Genomic DNA, 12,179 nt, shown 5'->3' with positions numbered 1-12,179 from the left:
AACTCTGCTGCTGTCAATCATGTGACAGGTGTTCAAAAACACCTTCACAGCCGAAAAAAAAACAAATATATTTAAAAGTCACATGATGAAAAAATATATTCAGCCGCTTATGAGAAGATAGAAGACACTGCTCGCAAATATAAATGAAAGGGCAGCTTATGACCCCAATGACCGCTGCTTTAACTCCATGAACCCCAAACCTGCCGGTGGAGAACCACACAAGAAAAGGTTTTGTTTAACATCTCAATGAATGTATTTACCGGTACAGATTGGGTCACTTTCGAAAATGCAATACACAGCATTTGTACCATCATTTATACATGTTGTTGACCTTCATATTCAAGCTACAGTTTCATTCCAGTTTAAAATTATCTAGTCTTGAGGTACCTCAATAGCTCAGATGAATGTCCTTTTCTTTTTCATTTAATCTTGAAACTTTGGACCTCACTACATGGCAAGGACGAAAGAGGATGTTTAAATTGTTTAAACTGGTCAGTCTAAAACTGAAATGCATACAAGTGTATTATTTTTGAACACTGATGAATCCTAATTAAATGGCTGGAAAGGTCTTTCTTAACTTAACTTTAACTTGATGAGTGTAATAATAATACTGTGACTCTGACATTTTACCCAGCAGCTGTGTGTCCCTGTGAGATGGACTGGAATTAGCAAACTGTCAGGCAGAGGCAGCACAAAACACATCCTGGCCAAACTGACACATGAGGACCGAGTAAGTCTAAAACAGCCACAGAGGCTTAAAATATTAAAATGGTTGAAAGGTTATAAGATAGTGATCACTTATCGGTTATAAGCTGGTGATCACTTATCGGTTGTTTCAAACATTCAAAAAGATGGAAGTAGAAATGGTGGGTTCCCACAGGTCCAAACCTCAATTTGAGAATGAAGACTTCAAAATAATGTGGTGATTATAATTGGGTTTCAGTTTGGGTCAGAGTCCTAGTTAAGGTTAGCCATGTGTTTTGGAGGGTTAAGTTAAGGGTGAGAGGCCGGGCAAAGCATTATGGCAATGAGAAACCTCACAATGTCCCCACAGGAATAGCAATACAAACATATACGTGTGCATGTGCGTGTGTGTGTGTGTGTGTGTGTGTGTGTGTGTGTGTGTGTGTACTGACTCTTGTTCTTGCGGAGCAATGCTGAGGCTATCCAGGGTTCGGACTGGACCATCCTGCATGAGGGCACCGGCTTGTCCTCCACCGATGTTGATGTGATCACCATGGAAACTCTTGGGCAGTAGGTCAATCCAGCAGGGAAACACTTCAATTAAATGTTTTGGCAGGTGGGTACCATCTAATAAGTGACAACAGCAGTGGGGGCTTAAGGTAACCGTCTTTAGGTGTGTTTTAAATCCCAGAGTTCAATATGAAAATGTGAATAATTCTTGAAACGGTGTGGGAAACCAGCCAACCAATCAAAGGCACCTTCTTCTCTGGCTTTTCCTCTCTTCCTTCTTTTGTTACTGTGGTTTCTAAGGCAATCAATTGGCTTACAGGCAGCTTGTCTCTCTGAAGTAAAAATATAAATGCAACTTCTGTGAAGTTACACTATAGACATAGATTTTTCATTCTACATATATACTCTGTTTCTTGGGGTTGGGGGAGTTATATAATATTTGGTTAGCTTCAGTTGTAAATTTCTGTGTGGTGGACTTTTGTACTGCTCCAGACTGCTGGTGACTTTTTAGGTAGTCAAAAGTAGATGTTACACTCAATCTGTTTGTCAACAAGGGTTTGTTAGTGTCCAAGAATGAATACAGCAAAATAAACTAGCTTATTGGCTCTCCCAGGGTGGGTTTAACCTAAAGTGCACAAATAAAGTTCCCTTGCCATATTGTGGTTGTATTCAAGCCTGGTGTACTCCGGTCAAGCACAGCCTTTTTACAGTAGAATTCAGTCCAGCCAGCGCTCAGAGGAATAGTAAGACTTCATGGCCAGACAGCAAAATCACTTCAACCTGTCCTTTCTTGCAACTGGTTGTAAGGGGACCCTGGTCTAGCCAGGCTTGCCCAGCATTCTGGCTGGTGGGCCAGGCTAAGCTGAGCAAGGTAATGTGATGGAAGAGTGGAAGAAAAAGTGGCGGAGGGGGAGTTGGGTTTCCAGCTGCCCACTTTTACCCCATCCCTCACTCCAAAAATAGGTCCAATTCACTGGTGCTTTCTGGGAGGACTGGTCACTGGACAAAGCACGGCAGTGTGGAGTGATGTTATCGCAGATTAATCCAGTGACACACACAGAGAGACCCTCCACTGACAATGTCACCGAGGCTGTGATCTCCCTTCACCCTCCTACAGCAGACGCTGGGTGAAGAGTGCAGAAGAGCCCCTCTAAGCGGCCAGACAACAAAGTAATCCCCGCACACCACAACGACGATCTGTCACAACAAGAGGTTGCGCAAACAAAGCAGAGTCCTGTTCAGTGTCCAGCTCACGGGACGTGTACTTCCACATCAAAGTTCCCTTAACTCGATATCCACGCAAGCGGATCCACACGACAGTTTACACGAGTGAGGTGGCGAAGCATATCGAGCAAAAGAGAGACGTGGAGAGCAAAGGTATAGATCCGGTGTCAGGGTTTCAGTGTTTCGACGAGCAGCAGGGGCGTGTTTTATATTCCCAAACTCTCGACGATACGGTCCTTTCGTTTACCAAACTCCTGGAAGCCCCTGAGGTAATCACATAAAGACAATGGGATCGAACAGAACCTCTGAGTAAAACTTTACAGTACAGGTCCAGTAAGTTCCTGAGCTTGCTGTCAGATGCCTTGGATCGCTGGTGGACGCACCTCCTCTTCCCCTCGCTTCCGCTCTCTTTTCACTTACTGTCCTCATCTGTTTCTTAAGCCGTTTGCAGAATTAGGGGAGTTTTTCAATTCCTTCATGGTGGAAACCATCACAGGGGCGCTCTCGAATCATGTTTCTCGCCCGTTTCGCTTTCAGTGCTTCCCCGTTATACAGAATCCGTGCTGCGCTCCCACACCGCTCCCCACCCAAGGATTGGGAACGTACCATTTTGTTGGGACAGGGGGTCAAAGCCGGACCTGTCTGCTGCAGCCTCATGCAACTCCACGAAAATCACGAGGGGTATATTTAAACACACCACAAACACAATACAAAGTTATATTTACACAAACGTTGAAAACACCGTAATTCTGGAAAACAAAGCTCCGCGAAAATGGTGGCCAGCAAGCTAACTGGACAGCAACCATCCCTCAGTTTGTAGTAGTCTGTCCCAAACAGACCTCTCCGGTCCTGTCCATTTATAGTAACAACGGGATATATATACTGGAACTTTATACACATATATAGAGAACCTTTACTTATTTCCCCCGCATTACAGCCCGATAAACAAGTCTAATAAAACGTTCTTAGTGTATTCCCTTGACAAAAAAGACCATACACGTTGTTCTGGAACCATTGTATCCACAAGTGAATTGCACCGTTGATCAAGCATAAGTTAAATAACAACAAAATGTATATTACATTTATTTATATTAATATTATATTTATTATGGACTTTACTGAAGACTAAGCAACAACTTTTTTTATTATCAAATGAACAATGATCAAGAGGAAGTGAATTACTTCATTTTTGTATCAGTTTTATGTTATTGTGTCATGAAACACACAAAGGGTCCTTCCTTTCATTGAGTCTTTTTGAATGTTTCTACTTGTGTTTGCTTGGCTGCAAGCAGCCTCTCCCTCACACAGCACGCACTCTCTAAAGACTCTGTTGCTACCCGACGCCACGGCAGCTGCGCTCCTATAGGCTACATAAACTCCCATCTTGAGCTATGATTGGGCGAGAGACCGGTCATAGGAGGAGCTTCCAGCTTGGTTTCCCAGTGTATCATCCAACGGCGCGATGCAGGAATGACGCGGAAATAGTTTGAAGATGTCAGGTAGAAATGGAGCAAGAGAGAGGGGGTGGGGGCAAGAGCTGGGGGGTTGGTAGGAATACAGGCGGACGGAGAGGGAGGGAGGGAGAGCGGGGCAAAGGGCTTCCATAAGCACATGGTCACTTGAGTGACTCCACAGACTTCCCCTCCCAGAACAGCCAAAGCTAAAAGTTGTTCCTGTTGCTATCCGAGCATTCTGGCTAAATCAGGCACAATGCTGCCTGGGAACAGCTCAGCACACAAACAGTGTCATAAACCAGCTGACAGCCTCTTCAGCTTAAAGGGAAATTCACCCCCAAAAACCACTCATGCTGAAATTAGTTCCATGAAATGAGGCCAACACAATTTCCTTCACGCTCACCCAACAACGTATATGAACATCATCTAATCACCTACTTTAAAGGTAAAGGTTAACAGTGATAGGAGTGCTGGGTCACATGTGAAGTTTGTCACTATTGAACTTTGTAATATTAGTTTTCACCTTCTCATACATTTATCATGGTGGGATCTGCTCAAAAGGGAGAAGAGTTCTGGAATAAAACAAAACAAAACATATGTGACTACTTAATAGTGTCTTTATGTTAACACGTCACCATGGCTGAACAACTGAGAATTTGTATCATGATTTATTTTTACAACATTGCATTGCATTTTTTTTAAAGCAAATTTAAACTTTTCTGTATTATGTATAGAGCATAGCAGTATAGTAGGACCAACACTCAAATTGATTTGGGAATTAATACTATACATAGTCAGATTTTTGACTGAGGTAACATTACATGTTTAATGTCACAGAGATAAAGTACAAGAAGCTTTCATCAGAACCCTGAATAATCTCACATATGGATTTGTGTTGTTCAACAAGCAAGTTTGATAGATATAAATTTGATCTCAAAATAATAGTGTCGATAAAATAAGTAAGCAGCAGTTTGAGTAGCAGATAATTTCAGATAAACTTAGTTACTACTTGGGTCTGTTGGGTGTCAAGTATGATAATAGTAAGATAATATGTGCCACTTATAATAATATATTATAAAAATAAAGAATATTTACTTTCTTTAGATCACATTATTGTAACAGAAATAATATCTTGCTGGTGCGAAAAGGCTGTTAAATAGAGTTTTCTCACAGTCGGATGGATCCAACCTACCTTTGGGACAGTTAACCTTGAAACATTGGCTGAGAAACTGTATTAGGTTTAAAATACATGTTAAGAGAGAAAATATGATTCATGGGATTGTATCAATTATTTTGAAACTTGTTGAGGATGAAAAGAACTGGGCAATTAAATTGACATTTTAGGGTGTATTTTTCAAATTAAGTAACAGGGTGTTGTAATATTTAAAAACAATAGATACGTTAATTTCACCCCCAAGCTCTGCCTTTCATTTTGCAATATTAAAAAAAAAAAAAAACCTTGGACATTAGAACAGTGTTAAAAGTGAAAAGCAAACAGCATAATTGTCTTTGGCTTCTGGCTTTACTCACTTAAGTGTGTCTGGCCTCAAATTTCAATTGTTTCTTTTGTTCATTGTCAGTTCAAGTAATACAGACTATGTATGTGGTAAAATATGTCCCAGTAAATAATATTTTTGCGCTCTGTTTATTTATTAACACTTGTCTGTTGTTTGCATTTATTTCGGCACATTGCCAATAATGCAACCTGCTGCATTAACATTTCATTTTCTAACTTGTGAGACAAAAAAATGTAACATACTACTGATATTATCATTATTATAGCAGAATGAGTGATAATGACTTTTTCTGTGTGTTTTTCAGCTTGTATGTAAATCATGTTTCGAAATAAATGTGTTCGCAGCATATTTATTCATAAATGGTACATAAGTAGAAATATATCCATAAATATGCTCAGATGAATGAAAGTATTCAGAAGATTTTCGGGTGGTGATACAGCATATTACGCAGGCAGAAATAGAGCCAATTAAAAGCGGATTAATACAGTGGAGCAGTGGATTCGCATGCTGTCAGGTCCGGTCTTAAACGCACAGTTATAGCATTAATGGAAACGTAGCTAAGCCTCAGTAGTTTGGCTTGACACACTTGCGGAGGGCTGATAAATAGAGTTATATTGCATAGATGTGGAGGAAAGTCAGTGGTTCTGTGGCACGAAACACCAGACAGCCGAGATTGCAACAGCAGAGCGGGGAGGCAAGCAGACTCCGAGACTCACGTGCCTTGCAGCAAAATTCCACCCGGCAACTATACGCTGTACCATGGCAACAGCTCTGCCATTGGTCCCCGGTGCGTTTTCAAGTGACCAATGGGATGGCCAGCCGCGGGTGATGCTTGTTGCTAGGTAAACACGATGCAGAGGAAAGATAGAGGAGCAGAATTACCATGCTGCTACTGCAGGGTGCTTTCAGAGAGGAGTAGAGGACTACTCCACACTCGGAGATACCCTCCTGCTTTTCAGCACTTGGCGGAGCCAGAGAGACAAAAACAAAATGAAGCAGGCATGACACAGGAAAATAGGAATAAAATATAGGACTAGTTTCAAGCCCAAGGCGATGTTGCTGCCCATGCTGTGCTTATGTTTTACATGAGCAGCAGTAATTTATAAACAATCAGAGGTTAACAAATGAAATGAATTTGAATACAGAGTTTACTTTACTTTAATACTATTTGGGGCAGCTTATTAGACACATTTATTTGCCCTTGGCCCCACACCATGACAGGACAGTGTCCTGAACCCTTTTCCTTCATGGCCCACTTGTTCATCAAGTCACATGTTTTGAACAGCAATTATTAGAATGTTGATAAGCCAATTATGAATATTTTAACAGACAGATGAGAGGTTTTACATCCACTAGATATTCCTAATTTAGTTAATTTAGTAATTGAGTTTTAGAACATTAACATATAACATAGATAGACCAAAAGAGAGAAAAGAGACAGAAAATATAGACATTAAAATACAAACTATAATAATAGTAAATGTAAAAACCTATCCATCCCAACCATCTATTCATTCTATTTCATTCATCAACACATTTCCATCGGCAACTAATTTTAAAATCTATTGAAGGCTATGTAACCACATACATATTTTTCTCCTGATTATGTAAACAAATGACCACCATAAAAATGACATTAAAATTAATTTCAAATGTTTCTAAGTGTGACCATCCACAGATGCAAGCATCGAGTAAAGGAGGTGGCAGCACAGGGTCAAAGCTGAGGGATGCCTCTATAGCTCTAAGACAGCCATGGCAGACACGACAAACCTGGTGGTCTCACAGATGGCAAAGATGAACAAGGAGTCTGACTATTAGACATAATGGCAGCTGATGGGAGGGCAACAGATCCAAGACAGTACAATGAAAGATGTGGAAGGTGTCTCGGATAAAACACGGCTTCTTAAGTACAGATGAGCATTATTGAAAAAAATATATATATATATATTTTTTTTTTTGTATTTTTGTTGTCACATTTTCTTTCCATGAATCTTCTTTGATTTTGTTTTCAAAATGCCAGTTATTTTAAGTATCTGTAATGAAACCTATAATTTAGGGATGCTCCAATCACCGATACTGATCAACCAGAGTGCCGTTGGATTGACAATCAATTTGTAATCAAAATGTAGTTATGATGAGATCTTCTCTGTATACAATGTGAAAAAACTGAACCATTGAATAGTTCAAATTTGGACATGTTTTTACATACCTCTTCAACAAGGAAAAAAGAAAAACCTTGCAGAATGCAGCAACTACTCTGTCAGAAGAACAACTGAAAAATTTGATGTGAGACTATGCAGTTTAGTGAAGCGCTAGCAGACTTTGCTATGTCTGTGAAATATTTACAAACTGGCTGCTTGTAGTGGGTCTCTGAGAGAGGGAGAGAGACAGAGAGAGAGAGAGAGAGAGAGAGAGGAAGCACTTGTCTTCCATCGCTGCGTTTATTAAAGTTCCCTCTGTGGACATTTTCAAATTTCAGATTCAGGTGGCAAACGAACGCAACATCTGACACAAAACGGATTGGGTCGTTTCCATCTCCATGTAAATGACATCAGAGAAAGGCTGGTCACCTAGCTCGGTGAAATTAATAATTATTTTTTGGGCAATTTGCTTAGCTTTCTGAATGTCATGCTTGCTGGTGAGGAACCAGTGTTCTCACTTTAATGTCCTGTGGTGAGCCCTGAAAAACTCTCATTAACAACAAACTTTGATAAATACCAAAGAAAAACAAATTGACAAATTATAAATGCAATACATAAAGGATATCACAACAATTACACTCAACAAATGTAGAAAATTATAACAGTACAACAACAAAGCAGATAAAATAAATACAACCAAGTGGAAGTGTTGTCAAGCCATATCGAAAACGGTTTGCTTGGTGGCTAATACTACTAACAGACTTTGTGATCGTAAGTGAAACCAACAGATGACCATGCAAAGATATTAGCTGAACAAATGTACTCAATTTTAGTATCAGACATTCGCTCACGCCTGCGACAAGAGAATGCACACACAAAATTTTGGACAGGTGTGTCTTCACCGTCAGATTAAGAAGACGGTGACCGCTGGTAGTGAATGAGGAGAGATGTATCCAAGTAGGGTGACGGCCGAGTATCAAGATGATCAAAAAACTTTCCACGATTATTAATAAAGGTCCATTAATCACAAGGTATTAACTTTGTATAATTGTTATCTTCACAAGAGACAAATCAGGGAAATCTGTCCGAGCTGTGATGTGTACTTCAACATTACATGTCAAATTGAATATTGGACATTGATATATACTGGATTTTTGGATATTGTTATTTATGTTCATCCTGATATCTAGGAACGTATGTTCGTTGAGAATTCCCAACTCTCCAAAAAATGGGTTGATTAGTGAGGGACCAATTGCTAGGGACACACCGTGTCCCTGATCACGGTCATCAACAATATTTAAAGATGTTTCCTTAGTAGTTACGTTGATGACATAATTGTTATGTGGCTACACATTATTATTATTATTATTATTATTATTATTATTACTACTACTATAGTTCCAGAAAAAAATAGAATCAGTAAGAAGACACAATCAAAACTAGAGGCAGATGAACTACAAACGCAGGTGGACACACATTTTAGATTGAAATGTATCTTCAGGACAATGCAAGATAAAGAAAAATTAATAAACACAATAATTTCCCAGGAATTTGTTGAGATTCATTCTTATCCTTATCAGTATTTAATCGCCGGGTTTTGGGGCAACAGTTCGGGAATTACAAACCCAGCCTTCCAAGTGATCTCTTACTTTGGGTCATGAACTACAGATTATGACCATAGGTGTGATCAGACATTTGGGGATTACTATGCCAGCCATGTTTTGTTACATCAGTGCAGTAAGGCCAACTCGGTATTTTACCTGCTATTCCGTACCCACTATAAGCAGACGTAGCCAGCAGAGATTGAATTCGTTTGAATTTGATCCTGTTTTCCAACCATTTTTACTATTATTCCCATATAAATGAGCAAAATATAAATTTTCAAACCCAACATGTTGCATCACAATCTCACTACTAGCTGCTAATAGGGATTCTCAATGTATCTCAACTGCCCTCTTGGGTTGGACTCCATGTTTTCGCAAACCTATCTGCTCACATTAAAAACTGTACACAATGATTCATCAGGATAGAATGGCATGGTTTGTGTCTTTGGGAAAAAGTGGGGAAATATCTATGCCCTAGTTAGCATGTTTTCTGACATTATTATCACCATTTGAAGCATGTACACTTCATTTCCAGGAGGAAGTAAAGCAAAGTATTTACCACACACTCTTTATCATCACGCTTTATTACCTTGCTGTCAATTTATAGTGAAAAAGCACAGCAAAAACATTTACATTGATTAAAAAATAAACCAGTTTTAGAACTGTCTAAAGTGTTCAGTGACGAGGTGTGCCAGCTGTTTCATTAAGTCGGGCTTGAGCTTCAGTCTCTCCAAACTTGACATGCTGCAAACCAGGAGGCCTTGTCGTCAGCTGGATTTGCTACACAAATAGACTAATTCACCAGTGACAGATTATTAAACTGCTAAAACAAGTACATCATTTGTGAATGAACACTCAATAATCAGTTGTACAGTGATCAACATTATGAGTCAGTTGGCTACAAAACTACGAAACCACGCGCCAATCTAAAGTTTTCTCAGAAACTTAGGTACGCCTCACAGGTCGTCCAATAGATTGGAAACACTGTGTCCATTACCATGTCCTCATGATTGTCCAATTGAATGACAAAACAATTTCTTTTTAAAAATCATAAAACATATTGAAAACCACAGCCCCCTTTCTGAGAAGCAACAGTGCCAGGCACTATGTCTGGCCATCTGGGAAAACTCATAGTGAAGAAAGAATTGCTATTTGCAACAACGAAATTAGCTGCAGGGAAAATGCCCAAAAGACAAGGCAGAAATTCTTCTTTTTGTAAAAACCTACAAGTAATCAAGAAATATTGCTCATTATATAGCTAGTCAAATCAGAGTTCATATAGTGGAGTTTATATTGCAGAAGGTTTGATATGTGCATTGTGTTATCAGGGAGATAGTAGGGAAAAAAATGTTGGGAGTCTCTAAAAATGTAGGCAAGAAAATGACATTGCAGCCCTACAGTTCCTATTCTCTAAACGTGTTCTCCTATTATTTAGTCACTAACTAGATTTTTCTCTATCATCTGGAGAGAGAGCATGATGTCTTGCTGCAGAAACCCATGAAGCCTTACTTCTCTTTGTTCTATCAACTACCTGCTGCCTGGTGTTAGCCTATCAGTGAGGATGTGTGATTTTCCACAATCTTTTCTTTATAAATCAGCACTAGGTGAAATAACTTGCAAGCATAAATGGAATGCGGTGCTAGTAACACAAACATTATAGCAAACCCATTATACCGTCTACGTACAGGATAAAAACAGTACAATCCAGATACACACCCTACATTCTTACTGTCTTGGACACACGCATGCGGCCACACATGCGTGCATGCTCAAGCACGTACATAAAGGGAAGAATATGGGGGAGCACTAATTCGAGACTGCCCTTGTCAGGAACTGGATCCAGGGAGTATGGAGGTAAGTCCACCTGCTCAGGGAAGAGTAAACAAAGACCAGGCAACAAAACACACCATACTAAAGTGCAACCTCCACTTTCCTCAAAGCATGTCCCGGTTAGGACGATGGGCAAATGAGCAGACCTCAGTGGAAATGATAAAATAACCAACAATCATTATTTTTTAACTACCTTAACAAATATTTTTCATGGCTGGCATGACAATCAGAACAAACACAAAATTAACTTAATTTATTTTGTTATGACCGATATTAGGACATCATATCATCAATACAATCAAATAGACCATCATAAGAATATGACATCACACTTCACTCAAGAAGCAATGCCATTTTAGAGACTGATACATGTCATTAACTGAATGTCAAAATAGGCCAAAAGGTAGACTGGGGAAAAAAAAACTTGATTTCATGAATGACAGTCTTATCATCAGTCCAAACATGTCTTCCTTTAGCTCAACTTGTATTAGCCATCATCTTCATCTTAGACAGCTGCTTTAAAATCTCAGTTTTTGTCTCGGCCGTTTCTTTTTCAGAAGATGTCTATTGCAACAGGCCTGGCATAAATACTACTTTTCCAATACTATCTGAAACATTTAACACAATGAGGATAGCTCAGCCTCTGTGGAGACCTCCTGAGTGTGACTGTGGCAAAATCAGACAATGATCAACAAGTAATCAGAATGCAATTGTGAAGACAGGACCTAAAGTCGCCATTGTTTCATTCCAGAAGCCATTCGAATCTTAAAAGGTATGAGATTGAAAATTGTTTTCCCCATTAGAAATAATCAATACTGAATCGATCAATTCCTGGTGGAGTCATGATAAACAATGAATGCTGAGCAATATCAGCATTTTGTAACAAGTCATGTCAAGTTAATAATAGCAAAAGTGTTTCCGGTAACAGAAACTAAAAACAGCCACCAAGAAAAAGTCTCTCCAGCAGCCACATAATCACAATTTTACCTTTCACTCCAGATTTAGCTGCACTGTAATTTCGGGACAGTTGGGACAAGATTGAGGAACAATTTTTGGAACAGACACTTGGTCACCCAAGAGTTGAGCTGAGCAGTGGCAGAAAGCACTAGTGAACCTACGTGCACCTGCGCTGAAAAATTCACTGAACTTGAATACTGTTGAGACTGTCAAAATTAGGGATGCTCCAATCGATCAGTCACCGATTATGATGGGCCA

The 12,179-nt window shown here is 39.5% G+C and overlaps 1 protein-coding gene across 2 annotated transcripts in view; it reads right to left on the bottom strand.

Annotated features, from left to right (window-relative positions):
* Nucleotides 1-12,179, bottom strand: part of dyrk1b (dual-specificity tyrosine-(Y)-phosphorylation regulated kinase 1B) — a 42,855-nt gene that overhangs the window by 17,364 nt on the left and 13,312 nt on the right. Inside the window, exon 1 of one of the 2 annotated variants that reach the window (XM_053882145.1) lies at nt 1,137-2,997. The exons of the other annotated variant lie outside the window; for it this stretch is intronic. Within the exon in view, the coding sequence (XP_053738120.1) occupies nt 1,137-1,239 (103 nt within the window). The 5' untranslated portion in view covers nt 1,240-2,997. Of the gene's footprint in view, nt 1-1,136; nt 2,998-12,179 lie in introns of those variants that run through there. 2 annotated transcript variants of the gene reach the window in all.

The sequence above is a fragment of the Synchiropus splendidus genome, chromosome 12 (assembly GCF_027744825.2).
Source record: "Synchiropus splendidus isolate RoL2022-P1 chromosome 12, RoL_Sspl_1.0, whole genome shotgun sequence".
NCBI classification, from domain to species: Eukaryota; Metazoa; Chordata; class Actinopteri; order Syngnathiformes; family Callionymidae; genus Synchiropus; species Synchiropus splendidus.
This window is presented reverse-complemented; position numbering and strand designations above follow the sequence as displayed.